This window comes from Caretta caretta, chromosome 3, assembly GCF_965140235.1.
Source record: "Caretta caretta isolate rCarCar2 chromosome 3, rCarCar1.hap1, whole genome shotgun sequence".
Classification (NCBI taxonomy): Eukaryota; Metazoa; Chordata; order Testudines; family Cheloniidae; genus Caretta; species Caretta caretta.
In genome coordinates this window covers 115,388,823-115,416,145 of record NC_134208.1, presented here as the reverse complement: position 1 = coordinate 115,416,145, position 27,323 = coordinate 115,388,823, and the positions used below count along the sequence as shown (strand labels likewise).

At 39.6% G+C, this 27,323-nt stretch overlaps 1 protein-coding gene across 2 annotated transcripts in view; it reads right to left on the bottom strand.

Moving 5' to 3' along the window:
- Positions 1-573: 573 nt before the first annotated feature.
- MTHFD1L (methylenetetrahydrofolate dehydrogenase (NADP+ dependent) 1 like) overlaps positions 574-27,323 on the bottom strand; it is a 255,883-nt gene continuing 229,133 nt past the window's right edge. For both annotated transcript variants that reach the window (XM_048844238.2, XM_048844239.2), the window contains exons 27-28: positions 11,661-11,769; positions 574-5,610 (exon numbers count right to left, since the gene is read on the bottom strand). In XM_048844238.2, the coding sequence (XP_048700195.1) occupies positions 11,680-11,769 (90 nt within the window). In that variant the 3' untranslated portion in view covers positions 574-5,610; positions 11,661-11,679. The remainder of the gene's footprint in view (positions 5,611-11,660; positions 11,770-27,323) is intronic.

The following is a 27,323-nucleotide window of genomic DNA, read 5'->3' as shown; positions in this document are numbered from 1 at the left end:
GGACCCTTAGGCAGGGCCCACACCACCAGGTACAAGAACCCGTCCCCACCCTTTCTCCACTCACTGGGCTTTGGAACCCATGTCACCTGCCTAGTGAGTGCCATTTAGTTGAGGGTGAGTCCCTCAATCGGGAAACGTCAAGTACAGTTATGTTGTCCTTGATTCCCTTTATTACTCCTGCCCCCAAACCAAGGAGACTGGGGATCCCACACCAGCCAAAAGTGACTGTTTAGGCAAGCAATCCCATCATGCTGAGCACCTAGGCAGGGTGGGTGTGCCCATGTAAACGAGATCAGCTAATGAAGTCCTCTTCCACAGCTTGTCACTAGACATCAGGGAAGAGCTCATTCAGTCTCTGCTTACACCATCATCAAGAAGGGGGGTAAGGAAAGGAAAAGCTGGTTTTGCAACTTGATCGCATCCCTGACCCCTTAGCGAATAGCCATTGAGGAACTTAAGCTCCTGGAGGGTATCTAATTCTTTTTGGAACCCAATTATACTTTTGGTGTTCCCAGCATCCCCTCTGGCAATGAGTTCCACAGGCTGTCAGGGGATAAAAAACACTTCTGCAAATTGTTCATCGGTATCCATAAGAAGGTATATACTTTATTTTTTTTTAAATGTACACACCACTGAGTTTTGGATTTTGAAATACAAAAAAAGACAACAAAACTTTTAAGTAGCTTGAACATATTTCTGTGCAGTCAGGTTTTTACTCCAGTGGTAGCAACTAAGTATTAAGTACAAAAAAAGCAGATCTATGGATATAAATGATAATACAGAAATTGCCATGTGGCTCCTAACATAAAAAATAAGAAGCAAAGAAAAATAGTTCACGTCTTTTCCCATAATTGTGATTATGGAACATGTCCTAAAACTGGTCTGGCGTTACAGCCCAGAGCAGGGAGTCAGGTCACCTGGATTCTATTCCTAGCTCTGCAACTGACTCACTGTGACCAAGCACATAATGTTGCTTCTCTGTGCCGCATATTGCAAACCAGTAACCTAGGAATACTAGGTTTCAGAGTAGCAGCCGTGTTATTCTGTATTCGCAAAAAGAAAAGGAGTACTAGTGGCACCTTAGAGACTAACCAATTTATGTGAGCGTAAGCTTTCGTGAGCTACAGCTCACTGCATCCGATGAAGTGAGCTGTAGCTCACAAAAGCTTATGCTCAAATAAATTGGTTAGTCTCTAAGGTGCCACTAGTACTCCCTTTCTTCCTAGGAATACTACTGGCTACCCACTTTTGCAAACTCCTTCGAAATCTTCCAAAAAAGGCTCTATAAAAGTATATCATTGCTTGATTTCCTCTCTTCACCCAGGATATTTTTCAGGATTTATCTCTTGAGACTGCTGCAGTTTTTATGAAGAGCTGCAGCCTTCACAAATATTGCTATATACTACGCAATGCGAAAGGATTCCAAACCTTTTATAGCAATATGTTCATGACCACTCATACCTCAGCATGAAGTGGGTTTTAAAAGCTTCTGACATTCCACAATACTTTGCAATTTGCAGGCATAGTATACAGGTCACTTGTAATATTTCGTAACAATTAGATTCTCTAAAATAAGCAATATTCACTGCCTTCTCTTCTGTAACTTCAATCCTTTCTCTTACATTTCCTCCCCAACCACGATCTGTTAGCATCTGTGCTATCCTCAGTGGTATGAAAAGTCCTCAGGTAAGGGACCTTATCTTCCTATAAGTCCACAAAGCACCAGTAACACCTACAACACTATATAAATAATGATACTCATAATACTTTTTTCCACTTTTAAGAATAAATAACCTAGAAGGCATTCTAAATAAAGCAAATGAAAGGAAAAAATAACACACTGAGGGCAGGATTTTCAGAAGAGCTCAGTGATGGCTTAAATCTGCTCCCACTCAATGGTAAAACTGCCATTGATGTCAATGGGACCAGAACGATGGCAGTGCTGAGTGCTTTAGAACATCTCACCCTAAAACTTGAAAGGATAAATAGGTGAAGAAGCTGAAATTGGTTAGTTCAAAAGATTTCTGCAGATATTTGAGTAGGGAAAAGCAAACCTGGGAAATAATGAAAGAGATTGAAATGGCTCAAAGATTTCTTGGTGATGAATACATCAGAACATTGTAGCATTAAAAAAAAAATCCTACCCAGATGACTGTCAAGAAATCACACGCACCTCATTAACTCCTGACTATCTTCACTGACTCTTGTGCTGCAGTAAGAGAAATAAGTACCAGAAATATTGTTCAGGGAGGAAAGACAGTATAGTCTAAATTAAAAATATTTACCTGGAACATATGCTATGGGGAGCCATGTGTATATAAAATGGGAGTTTGGAATGGTTTGTTAAATCCTATCACTCTGAGAGCCTCACATTCCTCATGCAGCGTTCACTGGTCAATAGCAGTGGATGCTTCAAAACCAGGAGTGCTTAGAATCCGCACTGCACTGAGGTCAGAACTGAGTTAGCTGTAGTAGAAGCCCTGTGGTAGAACATGGCTGTTGCTAGAAGTTTCTTTAAGCAGTGTGGAATAGACACTTTTTCTGACAACCATTCGAGGAAACCCCCCAAGTGTAGATTTATATTTTTCTCCCAGGTGGTGTTTGAGCCTATCTACATGACAAATACAAATGAGTTGTGGGATTAGACGACAATATAGGTATAAACATAGCGTAGATTGAGCCTAAGGCACAGTTTAATAAAATCTCTTAGACCAAAAATCTCTGCCCACAATTGTCTGGAAAACTGGGCTCAAATCTTGCTAGTAACAGGTTTGTTTATACATCATTGTAGCTGGTATGGTATAATCACAGACGGCCCAGAGTCTAGCCTGGCATAAGCTAAATTTGTGAAGTGAACCTTGTTAACAGAACATGTCAAATGCTTTGGAACCATTAGAGTCCCATCTTTACTGTAACTCCATGCTAGATGTCCGAGTTACAACACAGTAGTCCTCATAGTTAAAATATGTTTCTGGAAGGAGCATTATTTCTACTGTGCCCCCAGTCCGTGCTGCTGTCTCACTAGCGTCCAAGGCTCTGGCACAGTTAAGGTACACAGTTGAAACAAGGTTCAATCCCTGCAAGACTAAACTCTTTACAAAAACTGGTTAGAGAACCGTGTGATGTAATGGAGTCCCCAAACATGGTGGGAGTAGCGATGTAAACAGGACCAAAGAGACATTGTTCAAGCCTATAACATATATAGACATGAGTAAGCTGGGTGGAGCACCACTGGAGGATGTCACTTGGGAAATAAACTATTTCAGGTCATTATTTCACTGTTTTCACTTAAAAGGACAATGATATAGTGTCTCTCCAGACCCCATTGTTTTGTTGCTCTTTTATTGAAGGAACCAGTCCATGAGCATTTCCTGAGAAGGAGCACTTCAAAAGCTTGAAAATACAATATTCTGTGTATTTTCAGAAGCCTCTATTTTATTCTGGATTGCTGTCAGAAAAAAGTCCAAAGAAAGAAGAGTCAGTTACTGTGGTGGTCTAAAAGCATACTGCGTGAGATTCTACTCAGCAATCTGCTGAATACTTGTTTAAATGAATATCCAATTCAGCTATGAGGCACACTCAGTTTTATATGTTAAGTATGATGGTTAAAAATGGAAAACATGATCTTGAGAGGCCCAAAATTCTGTGTCATATGAAAGCGCCATGGTTTCAAAAATGCTCTGTTTTTGAGACTACACATATGTATCCTGTTCACCACATACAGGATACACACTATATAGAAAAAACAGCCTAGTAGGAGAAAGCCATAACCAACCGTATGCCTGAAATTACTCAAGGACCCCCAAAAGTGCAGCACCCTAGTTTAGCACCCAACCCCATCATTGTAACCACCTCATCACATAGACAGCTTGTTTTTCTCATTGTGTGCCTTCCTTTTTGAAAACCAAGCCGTACCAGCTTGTAGTTCTTGAAAACGAGCTTAGAAAACTGGCGTCATCTCTTTTTTAAATTATAAATTGCATATAATAATCAAAATAGAGAAGTGCCAGATCCTCCATGGCATGAATGGAGTCCTAGTGCAATGCATTCTTGGGTGACAGAGAGCAGCTGGAGCTTACTAATGCGACTTTTGGAGGTTCAGGACTTTTGTTTGTGCCCAGAAATAACTGGATGGAGTCAACATTTTGCTACTGGAAACCTAAATGAGGCCATATTAAAGTATTAAATATGAGCATTACTTCTGCATAAAATACCAGACAATTTTAGCAGCTGGCCCTTACATCTAGGTTGATAATTATGTGGACTTGGTTGATGGTGTACAATGTATTATCTGAGTAGCATGACATTTTGGGCTGTTCTCCACTTTACTAGGTGGTGTTGTAATAATGTGTTTTCAATGTCCAAAATATTGTGCAAAGGAGTTCACTGAATGAATCAGGTCAAAGGAGCATGTGCACTAGGAGGAAGACCTTTCTTTCAGGCACATATTTGGAAAATAAACAGCAAAAACGAGAAAAGAAATATTCAAAAGTAACCTGTTAAATATGTACTGTGTGAAAGTTTGCCTTACTGTAGCAGTGATTCATTCAATGGGCACTCAAAGAAAGTCAAAAGAACTGCTCAATTTGGATTTTTAACATGCTACAGCACCCAACTGTCCCTACAGAGGGTGGCTGGAGCATGGGAACAGCATACCACAACCCCCAAATAAAGAATGGTTAGTTTTCACTGGCAGTACCACCTGCTGACTGTAAAGCAACACCAGACCCTCAATATTGCACTGTAAGAAAAACCCTCCAGAATAATGACAATAACCCACTCCACTGGGAAACAAGGTTAGAGGTTGACATTTTTCAAAAAACTGACAAGACAGACATTCCTTCTTTCTCCTTAGACAGCTGATTTTAAAAAGAAACAAAGCTTGTTGACATTTGGGATTTATGGTCAAGATACTGAACAAAATAGACCAAAAACACTGTAAAACTGGTAACAAGCGCCTTTGACAGATGAAAGTACCTATGACTATTGGACATACTATGTTTTAAGTTTTTCAGAGCTGATTGGCCTCAGAGGAAACAAATTCTGTATTAAAAAACTCTTGCTTGTTATTCTTCAACAGTCCCCTCATTTGAAATTTGGCTCTTCCCCAGCAGTGCCCATAGCAACACTTGCTGATAACTCAGAAATGTGCAGCTAATTTGTGTGTGGTTTCAGCTCCTGAATGCCAGCAGCTGAACTGTACTTTTCAAGAGCAACAGGCTTTATCAAGCAGTGTAATCCTGTTTATGTTAATTTTTTAGATGGCCACTGATGAAGGAAATACTTTTGTTAGCAGCTCAAATAAAGAATACAAAATCCTGGAGTAGAAAATTTCACCTTTCTGTTCACACCATATTATCGATAAAACAAACATTCTGAAATGCAAGCAATAGTAAGCATGGCAAAAGATTTCTCTGCACTAAACCAAGAATAAATTAGTTTGTAACAAACTTTTTTTGTGTGTGTCATAAAAATGGGTAGAAAGAAGTGTAGATTTTCTCTCTTTGGTCTCTCTTGATATCTCTCCAGAGACACATAACAGGCATATTTCAAATTCACTCGTCTCCTATTGCAGGAAATAGTGAAGTAGCAGTTTGTATTTTCAGAATTCTGGAAAAGAAGAAAAGTATTGCAGAAATAATTTTCATTGGGTGAAGAAACAGGAATAAAGAAACAAAAGCTAAGGTATGACAAGAGGCTCTGTAATGTTTCAATAGTAGAAGTTTTTGCCCTGAGCATAATTAGATCAAACATTTAACTATACCATGTGCTACAAATAACATATTTCCAGTTAATACAAACCCTTTCTGTATATCCAATGGAAGGAAAACACAAAACATACACACGCTAGCACTATTATGGGCTTCTGAAGAGTTGACATTTTGCAATAGAGAGTTCCATTGACTTAAAACTTGGTGCATAGAATTTAGGAAAGTTTTTGTTTAAGTGATAAAAAAAAAAACCCCAACAAGATGCATTTTCAACAAGAACTGATCAAGAAACTAAAACAATATAAACATTAATCACCTTTCCAGGAGGAAAACACAAATGATTCACTGGTAGTGAAGGCTAATTAAGAATAATCTCAACCCATTTATATGGAGAGAAAGTTGTCAGCAGACAGATCTGGGGGAAATACTGCATAGAAAAATACAATCCCAACCCCACTATCTAACAACAATTAAGAAAGCAAACAGAAATCTGGAGTGTATCAACAGCAGAATAAAGCACAACTCACAGGAGATAATTATGGCAATGTAACAAAGGCGCTGGCAGGATCACAAGTGAAGTATTGTGTTATAATTTTTGATGAGGTAGTGTCTACCACCCCCAATTTGTAACTGGATCCCATTGTGATAGGTACTGTATATGGGGATAAAGACGAAGGGTTTTTGTTAAATCTAACAGGTTGAAGGGGTGTGCACTGCTGTTGACTTGCTTTGTGTCACCTGTTTCTCTATTTAAATATATGTGAGCCCATGGTGAAAGGATAGGTAGGCTTTTTAGAAATTCAAATAAATATATTTGTGGAGTCATATTACAGGGATTCTAGTGAAGAATTAGGAAAGATTCAGAAGGGGCATAATCAAGAGTCACCGTGGTTATCATTATGTGGAAAGGTTATTAAAATGGGCTTAGAGGATGAAGCTCTGGCCCATTGAAGTCAATGGTAGGTCTGCCATGCAGTGGGGCTACGATTTCTTCCAGAGTCATTAAAAATCTGAATAGGACATGACTGAACTTCTGAGGAGTGAAATTTCTAGAGGGTAACAGATACAAAAGAAGGGAACTGGGAATGGAAGTGAGACAATGTGTTGGGAAATTTTGCTACACAGGCTGTAATTAATGCATACAATGCACTAACAAAGGCAGCAGACGACTCTACAATGTATTCTCAAGGAGTTATGTAGACAATTAAAAGACACAAACATGACAAGTACATGCAGAAGCTGGAAAGGGAGAAAGACCATAATAGACTAAGTACAGTTTAGTTAGTCTCTCTCTCTCTCTCTCTCTCACACACACACATCCTGCTTTAACAATCTTTCTTCCTCACATGTTCTTGTCCCTAATTCTCCATCTCTCCCCAAGGTAGCAATATAAGAAGAGTGTACAATCAACAAAGGTTAGCAGTACAGTAATATTTGGATGTAAAATCAAGGGACAATTCTAAAAATGTGGATTTGTATACATGGAGATTTTAGATTCTTCTGTTTTCTTAAGGGGGCTTAAAGTATAGGAAAACGCTCTGTCCCCACCCATATACAAAGGCCCATCGTGGGCAAAGGTAAACTGGATAAGTTCCCTCAAGATCCAGGCCTGGTCTACACTGCGGGTGTACACTGGGGGTGGGTGGGCGGGGATCGATCTAAGTTACGCAACTTCAGCTACGTGAATAACATAGCTGAAGTCAACATACTTAGATCTACTTACCATGGTGTCTTCACTGCGGTAAGTAGACGGCTGACACTCTTCTGTCGACTCGGGCTGCGCCTCTTGCCCTGGTGGAGAACTGGAGTCGACAGGAGAGCACTCGGTGGTCGATTTATCACGTCTAGACTAGACGCGATAAATCGACCCCCACTGGATCGAACGCTGCCCGTCGATCCAGCGGGTAATGTAGACAAGCTGCCAGACACATTGTGTATGTATGATGTTGCTAGGTAGTGACATGATGTACTTGCCTCTTCTCTCCCTGTGGCAAAAAGATAGTTTTTTACAGACCTCCAAACTCCTGCTGCCTAAAATGCAGGATAGGTATAGACTGGAAGGGGAATAAAGGTAAAGTTGGAAAGAAAGGGGAGGGGGAAGAATGACAAAAGGAGAAAAAAGATTTCAAGAACCTCTTTTCCAGGTGACTATGTCTGAATGAATACAGGCTAAAACTCCTCTCAAACGGTTTTATATTCTCTGTCATCAGGCAGTTGTAGTCTCCTGTTTTGTGCTTCCTTCTGGGTTTGATGCACCTCATAATGCCTTGCATAAGATGACCTAGGTTAACAGCTCTTTAGAAAAGCTGCAGGAGTGTCACAGTATCAGTTCTTTATGCTGCAAATCATCCTGCTTCACCTCAGGCCTGGAAGGAAGGGTAAAATGCAAGAACATGACTGACAGCTGGGGCTTTGCCTGTCACAAGAACTCAAGGACAATGAAAGAATGGAAGTCTGGTAACTGGTAAGAGGAGGGTAGATACAGGAGACACCTACATTATCTAGGTTCAGAAGCTGGACCAGAAGACAAAGTGAAAAGGGCTTCTTGCCACCCATAGCATGGGATCCCTCTAGCCTTCTCTTTCCCAGGATGGGTCTGGTTCTCAGATCCTTCCAGATCCAGAGCACAAATAACTCAACAGCTTGCTCTTCTTCTAGTTCCTCCAGCTGGCACAATTGCCTTTATCTAGCCCAATGCCTTTGGCTGGTCTCCCTAGGAATCTCTGTAGTGACGGTAGACACCCGTTGCAGAATTTCTGCTTAGGGAGAGAGTGTCAGCTTCATTAAGCAGTGGATGTTGGGTGGGGCAATGATGAGTGATGAAGAATTATATGGTAGTGGTAGTGGGGAATTAGCTGACTCCCTTGAATGCTTGTTGCCAGATTTTTAAAGGCTTGGGTGTTTTTTAATGGTTCATGGTACTTTTTGCAAAGAAAGTGTGAAGTTGTCCTTTGAGCACTGGCTGCATTTGAATGAAAAGTATTTTCAACCTTGACTTTTTTTCAATTAATTTTTTGGTTAGCATATACTCTAAAAATTCATACAAACCCCAAGCTACACTACAGTACACACCATGACTTGTACTATTCTGCAGAATCTTGTGAGAACTATCACCAGCTTTATTAACAGTATTGACAAGTCAGGCAGACTGATGGGAGTCCAAAGCTTAGCTCAGTATTAGCAAGGCATACCAGAGAATTGTTCTAGTAGCACAAACTTTGCCTGTTTGAATATCCTTATAAAGCCTCATGAGGTTAAGCAATGTGCAGAATGGGATACAGAATGCACATTAGCACAACTGTTCTCAGCTAGGCATGTGTGTTTATAATGAAACAGCTGTAGTTCTTGGACTAATCTCTGAATACTTTACAATTGCCACATCTTAGCTGGCAAAATACAATATTCCTGTAATTTACATTATACACTATGACCACAACAAAAGAGTTTCAATCAAGCAGACAGAAAATTACTGTAGCTGTCATCATATGAACACACCCACGCATACCTCCGTGCAGTCCATCTGCCCTTGGGGCAGGCTGCTTCAGTGCCGAGACCTTTCTCATGGGTGAAAAATGAACTCAGAGAATGATTCTTGACTAGGCTAATATAAGTCAGTTTACGATAGCGCATATAATTTGTGGTGGGAAAAAAATGAGAAATCAAAATTGGGGGAAGGTTTTTGGTTTTTTTAATTCTGCCATTTCTCTTATTTCCCTGTCTTTAGCTCTACTACTTTTTTTTCCAGGTCCCTAGAAAGCCTAATGAACTTCTTATTCAGACCTCAGCATTTTGGGAGTGAAGGGAAGATGCACAAAAACCACATAGGATCTGACCCCAGGGGTGCTGAATGCTCATTACTGTCATTGGAGTTAATGGGCCCTGCATATCCACAGCACTTCGGAAAATCAGAACACTTATTAGGTGCCTAACTGTAGGTACCTACGTTGGAAAAGCTAGGCCCATATTTTTCAACATATTATCGTCAAAATGTCTTCAGAACTCAAACTCACAGGGTTCTCTCCTCATGTGGTTGATATTATCAGCACATCCCCAATAGATTCATAGCCTTACTGTTATAGGCTGGGATGCACATAACTCTCAAGAACCTGATTAGAGTTTAATTTACTGGCATTTCCTCTTCAACCCCAAAAGATACCCAAGCTGATTAAAAAAACCAAGTTCAACATTTTCACTTTGTATATTACTCCGAAGCAAAGTCCCTTATAGTGGGAGGAGAGTTTCTTATTTGTTTTCCAACTATTGTTCTTGAAGATGTATTTAGCAAAAAGGAAAACTCTTTCTTGCCCTTTGGGTATGATGGCCTTTAACAAGACTAAAAGTAGCAAACATAGTGGTTGAACCACTTCACTGAAGAAAGCACACGTGTCTGTGTATAGGTCTTACCTTAGGATTCTGCTGTCATTTTAGATTGTTCAAAGAGGATCACATACCACTTTCTAAGCAAATATCCATCTAGTTTATAGTGTTGTTAATTCCTCCCAAAACAACAGGGTATGTACCAAGAACTGCTATGCATAGAGCTACACAGCAGTAAATAGCCAACGGCACTTAGTACATAAGATAATTGTCTAAACCTATCATTTAACTTTCAGTCTAACCAGTTTTTGCTGTAATAGAAAGAATACAGGAAAATGTAAGAGTCTGCCCTGACCAGATTGAAGGATACTATCTTACAGCATAGGCATATGAACAGTTAATTTTGCTTTTTTGGGGTACTTGGGGCATACTAAAATGAAGTAAACCTATTTATCCTAAATATAGGGCAGACAAAGAATAGCTAGAATGTAGCGTCACTGAGAAGAATCTGAGAGTTACCATCTATGATATACTGAATGAGTAACAGTAACAAAAAAGCCTCATTAGTTGATTTTATACAGGGTTATTATGTGTAAAGAGAGGCAATATTCTACGCCACTTGGCATGTTCTAAGCCTCAACTGGAGTTCTGAATTCAGTTTTGGTAACCACTTTGATTTTAAAAGATGGACAAGCTAGAGGAAATTTAGAGTAAAAAGGATGAGGGGCTTGGAAAATGCACCTTCTCAGGAAAGATGAAGAGCCCTGGATTTGAAAAGTGTGCAGAAAAACAAATGGAAGAAAAAAAGTCTTCAAATACATACAATAAACATATTGTTTGCTGTGTCGTAGCCATGCTGGTCCCAGGCTATGAAACAGACAAGGTGGGTGAGGTAATCTCTTTTAGTGGTCCAACATCTGTTGGTGAGAGACAAGCTTTGGAGCTCCTCAGAGCTCTTCTTCAGGTCTGTGAAATGCAATCAGGTAGCTGTGACATGCTAATGATCTTTCCCATACCAGAGGAAGAGCTCTGTGAAGCCTGAAAACTTGTCCCATCTTTCACCAACAGAAGTTGGTCCAATAAAAGAGATTATGTCACCCACCTTGTCTCTCTCAAACATACTGTCATATGATAGAGGATAGGGATCAGTTAGTCTCTGTTTAAGAGGACAGAACAAAGGGTAATAATGGGTTTATGATGTGGCAGAATTTTTTCTGGAAAAACTATTGGGAAAATCTATATAACAACAAAAACAGGCGGTGAAAGGGAATCACCATCAGAGGCAATATGCAAGGTTAGATTAGACACGTCTATTAGGGATGATTTCAGAAAATAAAAGCTCTGTTGATTGGCCCCGTGGAAGGCCAGATGCTCACCTGGTATAGTTTGACATAGCTCCATTAAAGCCAATGGCCAAGCCAATTTATACCAATTGAGGACTTAGTACCAGCTATTACCATATATCCATACAATATGATGCAATAATGAAACAAATATTTCCCAAACCTCAACACTGGTTCCTTGATGCATCAATGACAAAACCTCTACCAATTTCTTACTCTTGGAAATAATTAGTAATTTTGTAAAGTGAGAAAGAAAACAGCCCATTAAACACTGTTATACATTACCCACCTGAACTTGGACACTTCTCTCAAAACAACCCTTTTACTTGCTCTGTGTCTGGGTCAAGGTCAATGTCATAGAAACAAGGCCTTGTAGGAAGTCCTGGCATGGTGCTCATCTGTGGGGACAATAAAATAAAGTTACATTCCTGCAACTGTAAGCGCATAATCACACTGTACATATATACCTTTGACGAAGTGAAAGGCTAGATTGTTCTTCATGCACTCAACTACAGCTGCAATTTTTTTTTTAAATGTCAAACCATCTGCTACTTCAATTTATTTTTTAAATCTGAGCCTATGAGAGACAAAGGGGGAAAATAAAAATTGTCACACAGTTTAAGGTTGTAAACTGGGAAGATGCAAGAGTAACCTTCTTCACAAAATGCAGACACACTGGATTTCTTTGTGCCTCTGAGTATTTATCCATTTAAAGTTATGATACCAGGAATTCTGTAGATCAAAGGGCAATACTACGCGAATTCCACTGGTACTACACATGTTAAACTGTGGGTCTTTGTGAATGAAAGCGGCACATGGCAAAGGAATTAGCCTTAACACCTTCATGACTATGAATACTTAATTAACACCAAGCGTGAACTGAGATGATTAAAATAATTATGGGTGATTCCTAATTCATCATCATTTAGGAGTTCCCAGCTCTTGGGCTCCGTGCATTTTTCCTGAGAGTTCCCAGCACCATGAAGTTATAGAGCTTGTAGTGAGCACTACAATGCACTAAAGCAGTAACAGTTACAGCAGAAGAGCCAATCCCTATATGTTGGCTGAAATATAAAGCCACAAAAGCCTGCTTATTTCTAATTACTGGTAATTAAGGCCCTGCTCCAGGATAGCTCTTCAGCATGCACTTAACTTTAAATAATGTGAGTAGTCTCAAATACTGCCTACTTCTAGCTTCAACTGGATTACTTATGCTACTATTATTTATTATCTGTATTGCAGTAGCACCTTTCAAAAATCACTAAGTGACTTAGGAGCCCCACATGAGAGGTAGGGTTCCTAACTGCCTACGTCTCATTATGCTCCTCAATCGCTTTTGAAAATAGGACTTAAGCTCCTAAATCACTTAAACACTTTTGAGAATTTTAATCCCTGTCATGGACCAAGGCTCTGGACAAACATGCAAGAAAGGAATGGCCCTTGCTCCAAGGAGCTTACAATCTAACTAAGGCTACATCTACACTACAAGCTTGGGGTGTGATTCCCAGCTTGTGCAGACATACTCACTCTAAGCTAGCGCACTAAAAACTGCAGTGTAGCCAAGGTAGCCCAGGCTATCTGCCCTGAGTACAAACCCGCCCACACCCTGAGGGTACATGCTCAGTGTGGCTAGAACATGCTGCTGGCTGTGCTACCCTGTTATTTTTAGTGTGCTAGCTCAGACCAGAGCTAGCACGAGTATATCTGTGGTAGCTGGGAATCACACACTTGGCTTGTAGTGGAGACAGAGCCTATATGTGCTTAAAGTTAAGCATGTGCTCAAGTGTTGAGCCTATTGGCATCAAAATTTTATTAAAAACAAAAAAAGAAGATCTATAGACTTTTGAGGACCAGGATCTCAGCTAGGATAAATCAGCATAGTTCCACTAAAGCCAATGTTCAATCTGGCCCTGAGGGTCTCTCCTTAAAATACTTTTATGTATCTGCTAAGGAAATGACATTTTCTCTGGCCACAGTGAGAGCAGCACCGGGCTGATGGGTCTCAGAAAAGGAAAACATACGCCTGCTATTTTAGCCCCGGAGAGCCAAATTTAATGGCCCCTCTCTGACTAGAGTTGTTTCTATTTCTCTGTAAAAGTCAACCGGTTTTAATGCATGTACAATGATCTAGTTAGTATTACTCAGTGCTTTGCACTGCACCTTTGCTCTGAAATTGAGTTTAGTGTTGCTATTACAATAGTGGAAACGAAATAACAATATCACTTAAGATGTCCTCACAGAAACTTAAATGCCCATGTATATTATATGAAGTAACTCCACTTTCCCTCCTTGCGTTAATCTCCTGGAGAATGGAGTTCAGTTAACATGGATTAGTGATGTGTTCTGTCTTTTTCTAGACCAACTGCTGACGGGAAAAGAAAATTCAGACTCATAACATTTCCTAATAATAAAAAAAAAAAGTAGTTCCAATGTAGTCGTTTGTGGTCTTTTATGACATTACAGGGGTATGAAACCCCGCTAGTTTGCATTAAAGAGAGGTTCTTACTCGAAACGCAGCACTGGGTAATTACATACGTATTGTGTTGCCTTGGCTGCTTGGGGAACGTCGACACTGCAGTCTCAGGTCTGACTGCAGCGCTGGCAGATGTCCTGACGCTAGCTTTACCTGTGCCAGTACAGCTAAAAAGAACAGTGTAGACATAGCAGAACCGGCTTCTGTGCGGGCTAGCAATGCAAGCATGTATCTAGAATCTGTGGGGCGCTGGTACAGCCCTAGCTGCCATATTAACACTGCTATGTTAAGCCATGCTAGAAGGGGTATGTCTACCCAGGCTGCAATCACACCTCAGCCTGCAGTGCAGACATACCCCAGGCTAAAATCTGGGATTAATTTAATATGGTCTTTTCTCTGGGGATCGTATCCTGCAGGGATGCAATTGCAGAGGGTGCACTAATTGGGATAGCAGGTTTCTTCCATTTGTGACTTCTCAAATTTAAGGACTTACCTTGATATGAAACTGCCTTAATAAAATTTACAACATTACATGCATAACACCTCCTCTGAGACTTTGGTTTCTGGCTGTATTGGAGATGGCCTTGCTATAACCCAGCGAAAGTGAGCTCCCAAGTTCCCTATAATTTGTAAAGTAGATCTACAGATATGTACACCCAAACGCATGGACAGTCTTCACTCACTCTATATAAGCACCACATCCTAACAGAAATAACATTCTTAAAATCACCGATTCTAAATTAAAGTCAAACATTTCTTTAATTAGTTAATACAGTGGGCCAGATTCTCTGCTCGTATAAATCACTCAGAGGCCACTAAAGTCAATGGAGTGATGCTGATTTACACCAGCTGAGGATCAGTGTGTGTGCTTCTAATTCCTTGCAGAGTGACACCCAACATAACTTTCATTAATGGATGACAAACATTTGAGTTTCCTGAAGTGTGAATTCCAAACACTTTAATATTAATGGAGGACCTGTAGCTCTTCTGACACTGAGGAATGAAGTCAACATAAGGAAGTGATATCAACTGTATTAAAATCCCTGAGGCATAAAAAAGTATATTTTATCCAAATCACAGTACAGAAAACATCTTTTGCCTCAGTGGATCACAGAGTAAAACTGATATGCCTTGTCAGTTTCACCATTGCCCACAGTTCTGAATAGCAATAGTGAAACAGTAGATTCTCTGCTGTTGTTGCCAGTTGGATGCACAAATACTTTCTGCATGGCTGCATATTCAGAAGCAAAGCTCCCTCCCCTCTCCTGCCTTCTATTTTCTCCCAAAAGAGTACAGCGCGGGATTAATGTTTGAGAGTTTATAGGCTGATCCCAAACCCAGCAGGTAACTCAGGAGCCTGAAACCTCATGTACAGAGGGTCTTGTTAATCTACCACTGGTTGCTACACATGCTGTACCTGCTCAGTGGATAAATAAAAGACTTAAGTCTCCAAGGCGTTTTCATCTTAAATAAGCACTAAATTGACACTAGTATTTTAAAAGTAAAAAATAGAAGCAGATAATGGGCTTTGAAAGAGCAAATTCTCCTGTGAAAACAAATCACTTTGGTAATTAGCCAATCTTCAGCAGGAAAAATGCACTGAAACAGCAAATAAGAACTTCACACTCCTACAGTGCCTTTCATGCACACCAGATCCCAATGTGCCTCATAGTTTACACATCATATATACTAGACAGGGATCACTTCACCCACCCCTAATATTCAGTCACCTCTAAAATGTAATGTGTCTGCTAAGTAACACTACACAGCAAGGCTACAAAAACAGGTTGGGGTAAGTAGCCATGAATAAGAATGTTATCCAAATGAAATTACAGGTGGAATTTAGGTAGGCAGAATAAAACTACCAAAACTGGAATCTGAGCAAGACTACGCTTATCGTATCTTCTCTTGCCAAAACTGCAGTGGAACTTCAGTAACCACGGGTGGTGTGGACTTCCAGTTTAAACTCTTCATTCAGTATATCTGAATGTTTTCTCCATCCAGGAAATTTCATCTACCAAGAATTCACACAGCTTTTAAACATCTGCTAAGAAATGCAACAAGGAAATTGGGGCAAATTTGTAGGAACTCACTTGGACCACTACATTTCCAATAAGATATTTGCAATTCTCTACAAACCCCTGAAACCTTTCTTGTTACTCTGCACTACAGCAAATAATCCTTTTGAAACATTTTGTGATAGGTGCAACACTTGTGTTGATGGCTACACTATTATGTGCATGTAGTTACAGTACTACATAAACAGTAAGATTCGGAGGAAAAAGCAATATGCTTTAAATATAAGTTATTGTGGGGATTATGTTAATAATTATACTTCTCAGAAACCAACACTGGCAAAAGGAAAGCATGATTTTAGTTGAAAAAGGTCTAATACAACCACTATCTGTCTTACGTATTTATGATGTTGGAGTTTCATACACATACCTAGACAAAAAGGTAGAAGGATATTTATGATTCCTTACAAGAGCAGGGTGTCAATTATTCTGAAGGAAGCTTCATTAAGGCTGTTCTCAGAAATGTTGCTAATATTGAGCTACATGTAATTTTCCTTTTTGGGGAAGGGTGGTGAAAGTTCATTTAGAAAGTTGGGGTAGTAGCACTCTGGTAGTTTCTGCAAATCTCCAGTCTTCTCAATCCCAGTCAACCATATTTTAGGCCTTCGTATTGGACAAAAAATGCTCTGGTTGAGTTTAATGATTAATTCTTAGTGATCACAGAAGATAAAAGGTAGGATTTTCAAAGCCCTCAGCATTAGCCTAACTCTACTATCACTGAAATCAAGGGGAGTTTTACCATTGAGTCCCAGAGTGTCTTTTGCTGATCATTATGGATGTGACAGCAGCCTTTGATATCATTAACTGCGAGGTATTGCTGAGATGTCTATAATCCCTAGAAGAGTTGGATTAACTCATGCTCCATGGCCTCTGTTCCTTTCTTCATGAGAGGTCCCAGAGAGAAACTTTGGACAATTAATTGTGACACTTCTAGAATTGAATCCCACTGACCACTAGCAAAAATAACATTTTAAGCTATTTAATTTTTCAGACTAGTTAAGTACGTGTGTTTGTTGGATATGTCCACTACAGATAATTTGTTATTTGTGTAACAGATTTTATTCTTGCAATAATGTCTCATAAAATTTAATCAACACATTAAATTATTGTTTACATACAGATCTCTATAGAGGATACACTAGTTCCTTGCCAAGAACTGGCTGGAGGTTTTTTGTCAGTTTTTAAAAAGGACTTATTCCATAAGAGGAGCTTATTTACCAACTTCCTTCGGTACATATTATTCAATCAACAGAATTGATCTAAATATCTATTGTATATACAGGACTTGGCTGTGAAGCTCAAAGACAGTCAATGACAATATAGAAAAAAAGGATGAGCCATTTCTGATTCTGTTTTCCTCCATATTACTGGTACTTCACTTTTGCCCAGCATTGCTGTCAACATGTGCTATACTATGAGCTAAGTAATACAAATTAAAATCTCAATCTACCTGCATTTTAGGCATTTCTAAAGTGCTTACTGCTACAAGAGGTAGGCACTCTTTGACAAATAAAAGACATAGGTACTCACCTACAGGCAAACTAATCTTCTGAAATCACAGAGAAATGTATTGGAGTTAATGTGACTATGTGGGTGAGTAAATGTTCACCACTTACCCCCTTACCAGCTTGACCCCAGTGCAAAGGGCCAGACAGAAGGCCTGCGTACCATTTAAGTCTCACCTAAAAGCTAATCTGAAGCTTTAGGTGATACATAAGGCCTAGGCACAGCATTGAATTTCACCCCAACGTGAGTAACTGTCGCACAATCAGGCTCTGAGGTTCTGTTAACCAGATTTGTCAAGGTTTCCCAACAGGAACTATTTTGCTTAGCTTCCTTTTTTTATTACACAGCTGCCCGTCAGTGCTGGACATAATCTGTCTCTTATTTCCAATATATAAACAAATAATATTAAAAATCCTTAGAGGACATGACAATGCCATACCATATTAGCACAATGGTATGATTTTAAAAACAGATGGTTTGACAACAAGCAATTTATGTTTAGTGTCTTTCAGATACAGTTCAACATCTGTCTGCTTTACAAACCTGCTAAGATCTGTAAATTAGAGGAAAAAAACAGAAGATTATGAATCTCAGACAAAGAGTAGAAACTAAAAGAATACAGGATATGAAAAATCTTTGAAGAACTCAGTCAGGAAATTTCTCCTTGTTGCGGTTTATGGAGTTATGTTGCTCCCACTGTGGAATCTGAGTTATTCACATTATCTAATTGTGTCCTTTTGCTAATTAAACAATGTAAGACAATTCTGAACCCTTTGAAACTTTGAAATTGTACAGAGAGCAGATGATGTTTCTCAAGGGAACACAGTAGACTTATAACTTGGGATAGTTTATCAATAAAATCCTAAAAGGGAGGATTGTATATTCTCTACCCTCTCAACTAAAATCAATACAAGAGAAAAACCCAATTTATGAAGATCACTGCATGCATGCATTATGTTTAACGTGGTTATATTATTACACATAAAGACACAGGCAGCTCCTAAACCAGTGGTACTCAAACTTTTCCTGTCATGCCCCCCCCCCCCCCATGGAATCTGTCCATGCCCCCTACCCTCCTCCATTACTGCATAGCTGGCTCATCAGAGGAGCTTGGGCTGCAAGCAGAGCTGGAGGCTAAACTTGGGATGGGGGAGGAGCTGGGCTAGAGGCTAGAGGCAGAGCTGGCCTGGGGGTGGAGAGGAAATGAGGGCAGAGCTGGGCTGCAGGTGGCGCAGAGGGTAGAGCAGAGCTGCGGCTGGGGCCGGAACTGAGCTGGGGTCAGAGTGCGGCTGGGTGGTGCTACCTCCCTGCCTCCCATGGGGGCTAGCCCAAGCCCTGCTGCATGCCCCTGAACGTTCCTCCGTGCCTCCTAGACCACTGGAGACCACCTGTCCTAAACTGATGTAAAGGATCTATGGTTATTTACACCAGCTGAGGATCTGGCCAACAATTTTCTTAGCTTGAATTACTCACAATCTTAATGTCTGTGAAGATAAAGAGACCTCATTGACCAGAAGCAATCGTGTAGATCCTTGATACTGCAAACACTTACACACATTTTTAACCTTAAGCATGGGAGTAATCTCATTGACATCCATCAGACTTGTACATCAACGCAGGTCAATTTACAGAATTGAGGCCCTAGAAAACTTCAATAATAGCTCACTTTTCCAATAAGAAAGTAAAATAGCATAAAAGTGAAAGCAGAATGCAAGTAATTAAAAGAAGAAAAGCAATATTTAATTAAAAGAAATACAGCTGATATGGCTGGCTTGAAGCAATAGAGGAAATATATACCTGCTAAGGGAATGGTGTAGAGTTATCCCCAAGACAGAATTAGTTCTCTTAAGTGACCTTCAACCTGCCTCTTAAAAAAAAACAAACAAAAAAACCCCCCCTCAGATTGGAAAAACACACGCATAATGTAGGCAAGTTGGATCTTTCTTGGAACAGAACCAAGGGTTTAAAAAAACCCTAATAAATGTAGACTTAGAAATGATATTATTTCTCAAAAAAGCTATTGTACTAACTAAATATTTTAAAAATATAATTTCAGCATATGTTTCAGTGCCTCAAAACAAATACATAGTTTATGAAAGTTGCTCAGCAACAATTTTTGGTCAGTGCTTAAAATAAAAGTTTATTTATAAGGTTTTATGAAGATTTGTCCAAACCTGGTAATATTCAGACAATAAAATGAAGTTCACATTTCTTTTTTGGGGAAAGCTTAATGTAAAAGAGGCTTGTTGCACTCATAAGCCTCAGAACAAGACACTTAAAATGTTAATTCCTCCCCAAAGAACAAGATAATGCTTAGAAAGAAGACCCGCAACTTTAATCTCACACTATTGTCTGCAAAGAAGAGCTCTGCTTCACTGGCATGTTGCCTGATTTTAGGTGCTCACTACCGCCTGGTATCAGTTTTTCCATTGATTTTTTTCTCTGACAGCTTCTTAAGCAAGGGGGATGGGCCCCCACGTTTGAGGTGTGCTGGAGTTGCTCTGCCTCGAGGAAGGATTGATAATCGCTGGCAATAAAAGAGACACACATTCTTCATCTGCTTTTGCCATCCATCTGGAGTTTAAGATATTGGTTACATTTCAGAAAGCCCTAAATGGCCTGGGACCAGCCTACTTGAGTGATCACCCCTTTCTCTCAATGTCGTATTGTCACAGTTCCAGTCAGTAGGTTGCTTGAGCTGGATTGCCCTTATAAAAAAGAGGGGATGACTGGCAGGGCTTTAGGACTCTGGAATTTTCTTCCCCTTTGGTCCAAATTAGTCCAGATTTTGGTGACCTTTTGGGAACACCGCAAAAGACATCTTCACCAGGCTTTTGGAGAAGGCTCAGGCTAGAAGATGATGGAAGGGCAGAAAGAAGTTTTTGTAGGTATATGGCTGGCTGAGTTCCTGTCGAATTTTAACACAGTTGAGATTTAAATGTTATTGTCAGTGAGCATATTAGGGAACCTGGAGGCTTGAATGGGCATCTCTTTAGTTATTTCAAGAAAAATAAATAAATAAATAAATAAGCGAAGTGTATGGATAGAACTCAGAGGTGAGTTGGGCGAATCTCCCTCAATAAGTAAAATATATTTATGCATCACATACAAGGCAGCAATTTCTCTAAGTTGAATAACTCTTGCATTTTCATCTTTGAAGATACAAAAGTACATCTGAAGCTGGGGAAAATTCTCCCCCTAATCACAATACAATACCAACCTTTTAGGCTTTACTGGAAAAATAATCACCTACTCTGAGATTGTGTGGGTCAAGTGTTCAGATGCAGCTTCCAAATTTGCATGTCTACTTTGGGGACACACAATTCTCAAAGTCACTTGTCCTAATATTATTATTTATCCACAGCAGCCACAATATTCTTGGATGCTTTACAGATAATACAGAAATGTCGCCTGTCCTGAAGAGCTAACAGTCAAGGACAAACATAATGCAACAAGTGAGAGCTACAAACAGTAGGCAGAGAAATACGAGGATGAGAAAACTAGGGTTACACATATGAGGTGACTTGCTCTGAAGTGTTTCACAAAATTTCTCCATCACAACCCACTAAAATCCCCTTTCAGAACAACATACTCCATTACCCAACCTCCACATCCTCCCTCACCATTCAACTACCCTGTCTCCACACAGCAACTCTGGGTAGAGAGCATCTACACCTCCCATGAATGATCATCCTCTTCCCTCAACTTCACTTCTAAGAGCAGAGCCTCCATGGGCTGTTTCCATTCCTGACAAGTTGATCAGAAAATGCAGATAAATTCTCTCAGGAAGAACTAGTCCATCGGAGGTGGCAGGAAAGAGGGTCCTATCCCACACGGCTTCAGGGAGCATGGGTATCACTGATGCTTGGTGGCCTTGGTGGCCTCAATTATCTGAATCATCTGATGACGAGGACCAAACGTCAAGTTACAGGTTCATTGACATCACAGGAATCCAGAGGCTGACAAGAGAGAATTGGATAACAGTTTTCAAGTACATAAAAGGTTGTTATAAGGAGGAAGGAGAAAAAATGTTCTTAACCTCTGAGGATAGGACAAAAAGCAATGGGCTTAAATTGCAGCAAGGGCGATTTAGGTAGGACATTGGGAAAAAACTTCCTGTTAGGGTGGTTAAGAACTGGAATAAATTGCCTAGGGAGGTTGTGGAATCTCCATCATTGGGTATTTTTAAGAACAGGCTGGACAAACACTTGTCAGGGATGGTCAGATAATACTTAGTCCTGCCATGAGTGTAGGGGACTGGATTAGATGACCTCTCGAGGTCCCTTCCAGTTCAGTGTAACTCCCCTCTTCCCTGCTGGTATCCAGGTTCCATAGAAGAAGTGTTCTGGGGCGGGACTATACCCTGAGCCCTGCTAGTGTAGCATCTCCAAACTAATTTTCTCTGCATTTATCGAAACCTGCATATTTGACACCCACTATTTTCCCACACCTATCTATAAATCAGATATCATGGAGGAAAGTCCAAGTTGGCATTCTGCTGCCCTACTATGGCATTTTGGTTAAAAGCCTCTTATTTTCACATGGAATCTCAGCTGATTGCTGCTGACAGATTGACACCTCTGCTGAAAATGTGAAGCCTCTATAAATCTTAGTAGATGAAGGAAAATGGTAGCAGGTAATTGCATAAAGCAGACGCAATGTGTGCTCAGTACTCAGTAAATTTCACTCCTTCCAATTACTGATGCCTTGGAAAAATGGCCAGGTTCACCTGCCCCTAACGGACATCAAATTTCAGCATTGAAAAACCCAAGAATAATGCAAAATTTTACTGAGTAGAAAAATATGTAACTGTTGATAAAGTGATATAGTTATATACCTATATATCAGGTATAGTTAACTATCAGGTATAGTTAACTAGATCCACCAGTCTCTGAACTGATGCACAGGTTTCAGAATTCTGAGGGTATACTATAAAAAAATGAACTAGTTCTGTACAATGTCAACTTCTAGGTTACCGAGAGAGGGAATATGGCAGAGGACCAGCTTGCTATTTTTTTTTTTAAACACAGTAGTGTTTCATTTTTAATCCTGACAACGGGTTGATTACATGGTCTCATACTTTAACTTCTAAAAGTACTTAAAAAGAGCTAGTGGCCATCTATTAATTACCAAAAGGGTTGCAGTCTTTTGGAAAATATCTGAAGTGAGAGGTCTTCATGAGGAGGGGGAGATAGAGTTGTGTTCATCATGTTAATCTCATTTCAGCAGACATTACCTAGCTTTCAGGACAATGGAATAATAAAATTCAGGATGCAGATTTCACAGAACAGCTCAATTTCTCTGTCTTTGTCATTATTTAGTTCTTATGAATGGTGCCTAATTGAAAGCTCCAGAGACTGAAATGTTTTTTTAAGAACAGGTGCACTGCAGACAGCAACAGCACAAACTTCACCACCACTGCAACATCAGTGTGCCTCAGCCTTGACCAGGGGATCAGCTCTAGACATCAGAGACTAGTTAAGTCTCCACATCCATGTGGTTTAGTGATGTGAACACCTATCCATTAGGAACTGCATTGACACCACCAATTTATTTTACATAAGCCATGAACAGCCACCAGATGGTAACAATTTAAGTCACCAGTTGCCTGGACTAACAGTTTAGAGGTGTTTTTCCTCTTCCTTTCCTCTTAAAGGAAAAGGAAGTAAAGGAACTGAAATAAGACCCTTGTGACTCTATAAGTGAAATTAATGGAAAATACACACTCATACGAACAGCCACTGATTTTAAATGTGGACAGGGAGATTGCTTATTGAAAAACAACAGTTTTGTTTGCCTCATCTTTGTCGCCCATCCAAACTGTGGGTTATTGCATCACTGATCAGAAACACAGGACTGAAGGGAACTGCTTGGTCTTAAGAGTCCGGTTCTCTGCTAGTGCAGACAACCCTGACACATACTACCATTCAGTGTATTTATAGAAGGGAATAATTTTCTCCCTCAGCCTTCATTCTGCTAGACTAAACAAGTCAAACTCTTCCAGTCTCTTCTCATTAGACAGGCCTGTCATTCCCCTGATCATCCTAATAGCTCTTCTTTGCACCTGTTCCAGTCCGAATTCACTTTTCTTGAACATCGGTGACCTGAATTGTACACAGTATTCCATATGAAGTCTCTTACCAGTGTCTTGTAAAATGGCATTCATACTTCTTTCTCTCAACTGGAGATGTGTCACCTGATACATCCTAGAATTGCATTTGCCCTTTTTGGTGCCGATGTACCATACCACGCTGCTGGCTCATACTCATCCTGTGATCAACAAACAAATACACCCAGGTCTTTCTTCTCTTCTGTCATCTCCAACTGATGAGCCTTCTACTTTATAGTAGAATTTTTTTTGTTATTAGTCCCTAAGTGCATGACTGTTTGCTTTCTACTATTAAATTTCATCCCACTTCTATTATTCCAGTCCCCATGGTCATCCCATTCTTCCTGGGTAATATTCCTATGATCCTCTGTATTGATGATGCCTTCCAACTTGTGTCACCAGCAAATTTCATTACCACACTCCTACTTTTCATGCCAAGGCTATTGATGAAAATATTAAATAAGATAAGTACCCACAGTGATCACCGAGGAACTCCAACAGTAATCTCCTTCCAGCATAAAGTTCTCCTTTCATCATAAGCCGTTGTCAACTCTTTCTTAGCCACTTCCTTATCCACTTTACAATTCTCGTCCTAATCTGCATCTTCTGCAGCTTAATTTCCTATGTGGTACCATGCCAAATGCTTTATTGAAGTCCCGGACAGACTAAATCTACCACATTTCCTTTGTTGGGAAAAAAATCAGTTTTCTTATCAAATAAACAATGGATCCCATATCTAAAGAAGTGGAAATACTGTCTTCTCACCCCCACTAAAAAACTGAAACTTTTCCATAGCTACAACATATTTCAACTTTATTTTATTTTTAGTCCTGGATCAGTAATAAAGGTATAATACTCTTCGCCATCCAGTGTGGTAGCACATTGCGTTCTGTGTCTGTGCTACGTATCATGCCCCAAGCTAAGTGCCTTTTCTAAAGACTAATTTCCTCCATTTTTTCCATGACTTGTAAGCTTTACATCAACTCATTTTTAACTGAGACAATCCAGAAAGGAACCAATTTGTCTGGACATATGAACAGTAAACTGTTGACTTCTCAGACTCAGTGAACTGGATTCCCTAATGGGTATTCTCCTAAGTATATCACAGAACTGATAACTCTGTTGAATGTCAAGTTCTGCCATATCCCTTATACCAGTCCAGATCGTACAGCAATTCCCATTGACAAGTAGGTAGAAATACAGAAACAAACTATAGCTCTGCTGAATGTCAACTTTGCATAGTAACTTTTTCAGTGTTTTGTTTCCATTGGATATCATCCCTGATACCATATGCTCTCGGTGTTTTCTTTCTGCTCTCCCTAAAAATAAAACGAGCGTTTTAAAATCTATATTATTTTTTTCAAAGTAGTCAGACACATTATTTATATTGTAATAGCACTGAAAGGCCCTACTCGGATGGGGTTCTATTATGCTGAGTGCTGCATGAAGGCATGGTCCCTGTCATGAAGCACTTAGAATCTAATTAAAAACAAGGCACAAGTGACTGTGACAAAATAGGGGAGAAAGAGGACTTAATGGTTCCAAATCAGGTACAATATTTTATTATCATTTTAACAAAAAGATCAGATATTAGTTGGCTGACTTCCTGTAGAACCCATGGCAAAAGTGGGACCAGAAGGAGAGGAGGGGGTAGTTCCATGAGTAAAGGACAACTGGTTGTGGGACAACAAAGGAAGCAATGCTAGAGACTGGCAACTGGTGGAAAGGAGAAAGCAACAAGGACAAATATGTTGAGAGTGTGTGTGGGCAAAGTCATGAAGGGTCCTGAAGTTGAGGACAAGAAGTTTGAAATTGCAGTGGAAAATGGGGGGCCAGTGAAGATATTTGTGGGCTTGCATGTGATATAGTCAGCATGACAAGAAAAGAGGAAGATCTTAGCAGCTGGAGACGGATGACTGGGAGTTAAATCAAGGAGACCGGTGAGGGTGTTACAGAAATAAAGACACAAGATGAGGAGGCCCTAGACAAGAGGTTTAGTTGAGTGAATAGAGAAAAGGTAACTGTTTAGAAAAGTTATAATGGATAAAAGCAGAAGGAATTGGACATGGCCTAGATGAAGGGGGCAAGGGGGGTGGGGGTGGGAGAGAGAAGTCAAAACTGGGCCTGGGTGACAAGGAGAATGGTGGTGTTAACAATAGAGAATATGGAAAGTTTTGGAGAAAGTTGTCATAGGAGGAGGGGGCCAAGGACAGATGTCTATAGTGTATTAAAAAAATGGATCCCCTTCTTTTGGAGAGTCTTATGCTTACACCACTGTGGGTACTAAGTGGAGAGACCTGTAACGGAGAAGTTGAAGGAATAGAAGAGAAAGAGAGAGCGCGAATATAAGATTCAGAATTAAAGCTTTTTTCTTTTTAAACTCTGGATAAACTCTGACTCATGTTTTTGGCTTTGTTCCTGCATTCTAATTAAGAGTGAGATATCAAGATGTTTAATGACTGCAGTCTGTTGAGTAGGCATATCTATGTGCCTGCTACATTGAATGATGAGTCTTGTCTGATTTCTGATACTTGAGCCTGGAGGTGAAAATGAAACTATGAAAATGAGTAGTGTTTAAGGTAGAAAATTATTCATACTACTATTTTAAAGGTTTTCAAACAAAAAGACCTTTGCAATTTCTATTAGTGGATGACCAGCTTGCTTTTACAGCCATTTTTAAAACAGCTGCGATGAATCTACATCCTGACACTGGCAAAGTATTAATAATGTCCCCACTGCACCTTAAAAATGTGGTAAGATTGCAGAAAAACTGCAGGCTGTCTTGTAGCTGGTGCCTATTTATCTACTTAGTACAACACAAATCTGCCCCTTCCTTACCCAATTAAGGAACGACAATCTTCCTTTTCAACATATGGCTGAAATCTAGAGTTTCTACATAGCCTTACTGGGAGTTTGAACTGCCAGATAGGAATCAAGTTAATGGCCCAAAGGGCAGACAGCTAACGCATTAACGGAATCACACTCTCTGGATATTTCCTGAATGGAAAAAATGGATTCAAGAAGAAAAGAAAAAACATTTTAGAAATTCTAAGTGTGATTGAATTCCCTCATCACTACAATATTCATATCAAAACTTACTTTAAAAAGAGAGAGAGACTAAAATAAATACTCTTATTTTCTGAACACATGCACACATGCCATGACTACTGTGGGAAAAACAAAATGCCATTAGATATATTTAATTTTTGGAAAACAGTTTTTTTTTACAGTATTCTTAATACTACAACCATAAATAAATAACACCAGGCATTTATATATAGGCTTGGCAGAATTCGATTAAAAGAAGTTTAAGCTTTATAACCATTAAAAGAAATTGTCAACAGCAGATTTCAAAATATACAAAAGTAAATATCCTTAAGTCAAACTGTAATAAGTTCTCAAGTGGATTTTTCTTACTTTGTGTATCTGTCAATTCTGATTATTATTGATGGAAATTTTTTGTGTTGGTTTGTGTGTGTACAGTGATATCAATGTTCATCAACATTTACTGATAAAAATCAAACCCTTCCAAGCCTACAGTTGTTTATTTTTAAAGTACTTTATAAACATGAAATAATTAATCCTCAATACACCTGAAGCACACGTAAATAGAATCCCCATTTTACCAAGGGGGAAAATGAGACAGAAGGATTAACTGACTTGTCAAAGGCGACAAGAGGAGTCAGTTTCATGGCCGAGATTAGAATTTAGAAGGCTTCCTGTCCTGGGTTCATACCATTAAAATTTGCTATCTATTATGTCAGAAAAGTCCCCTTCCCCATGCCTTCT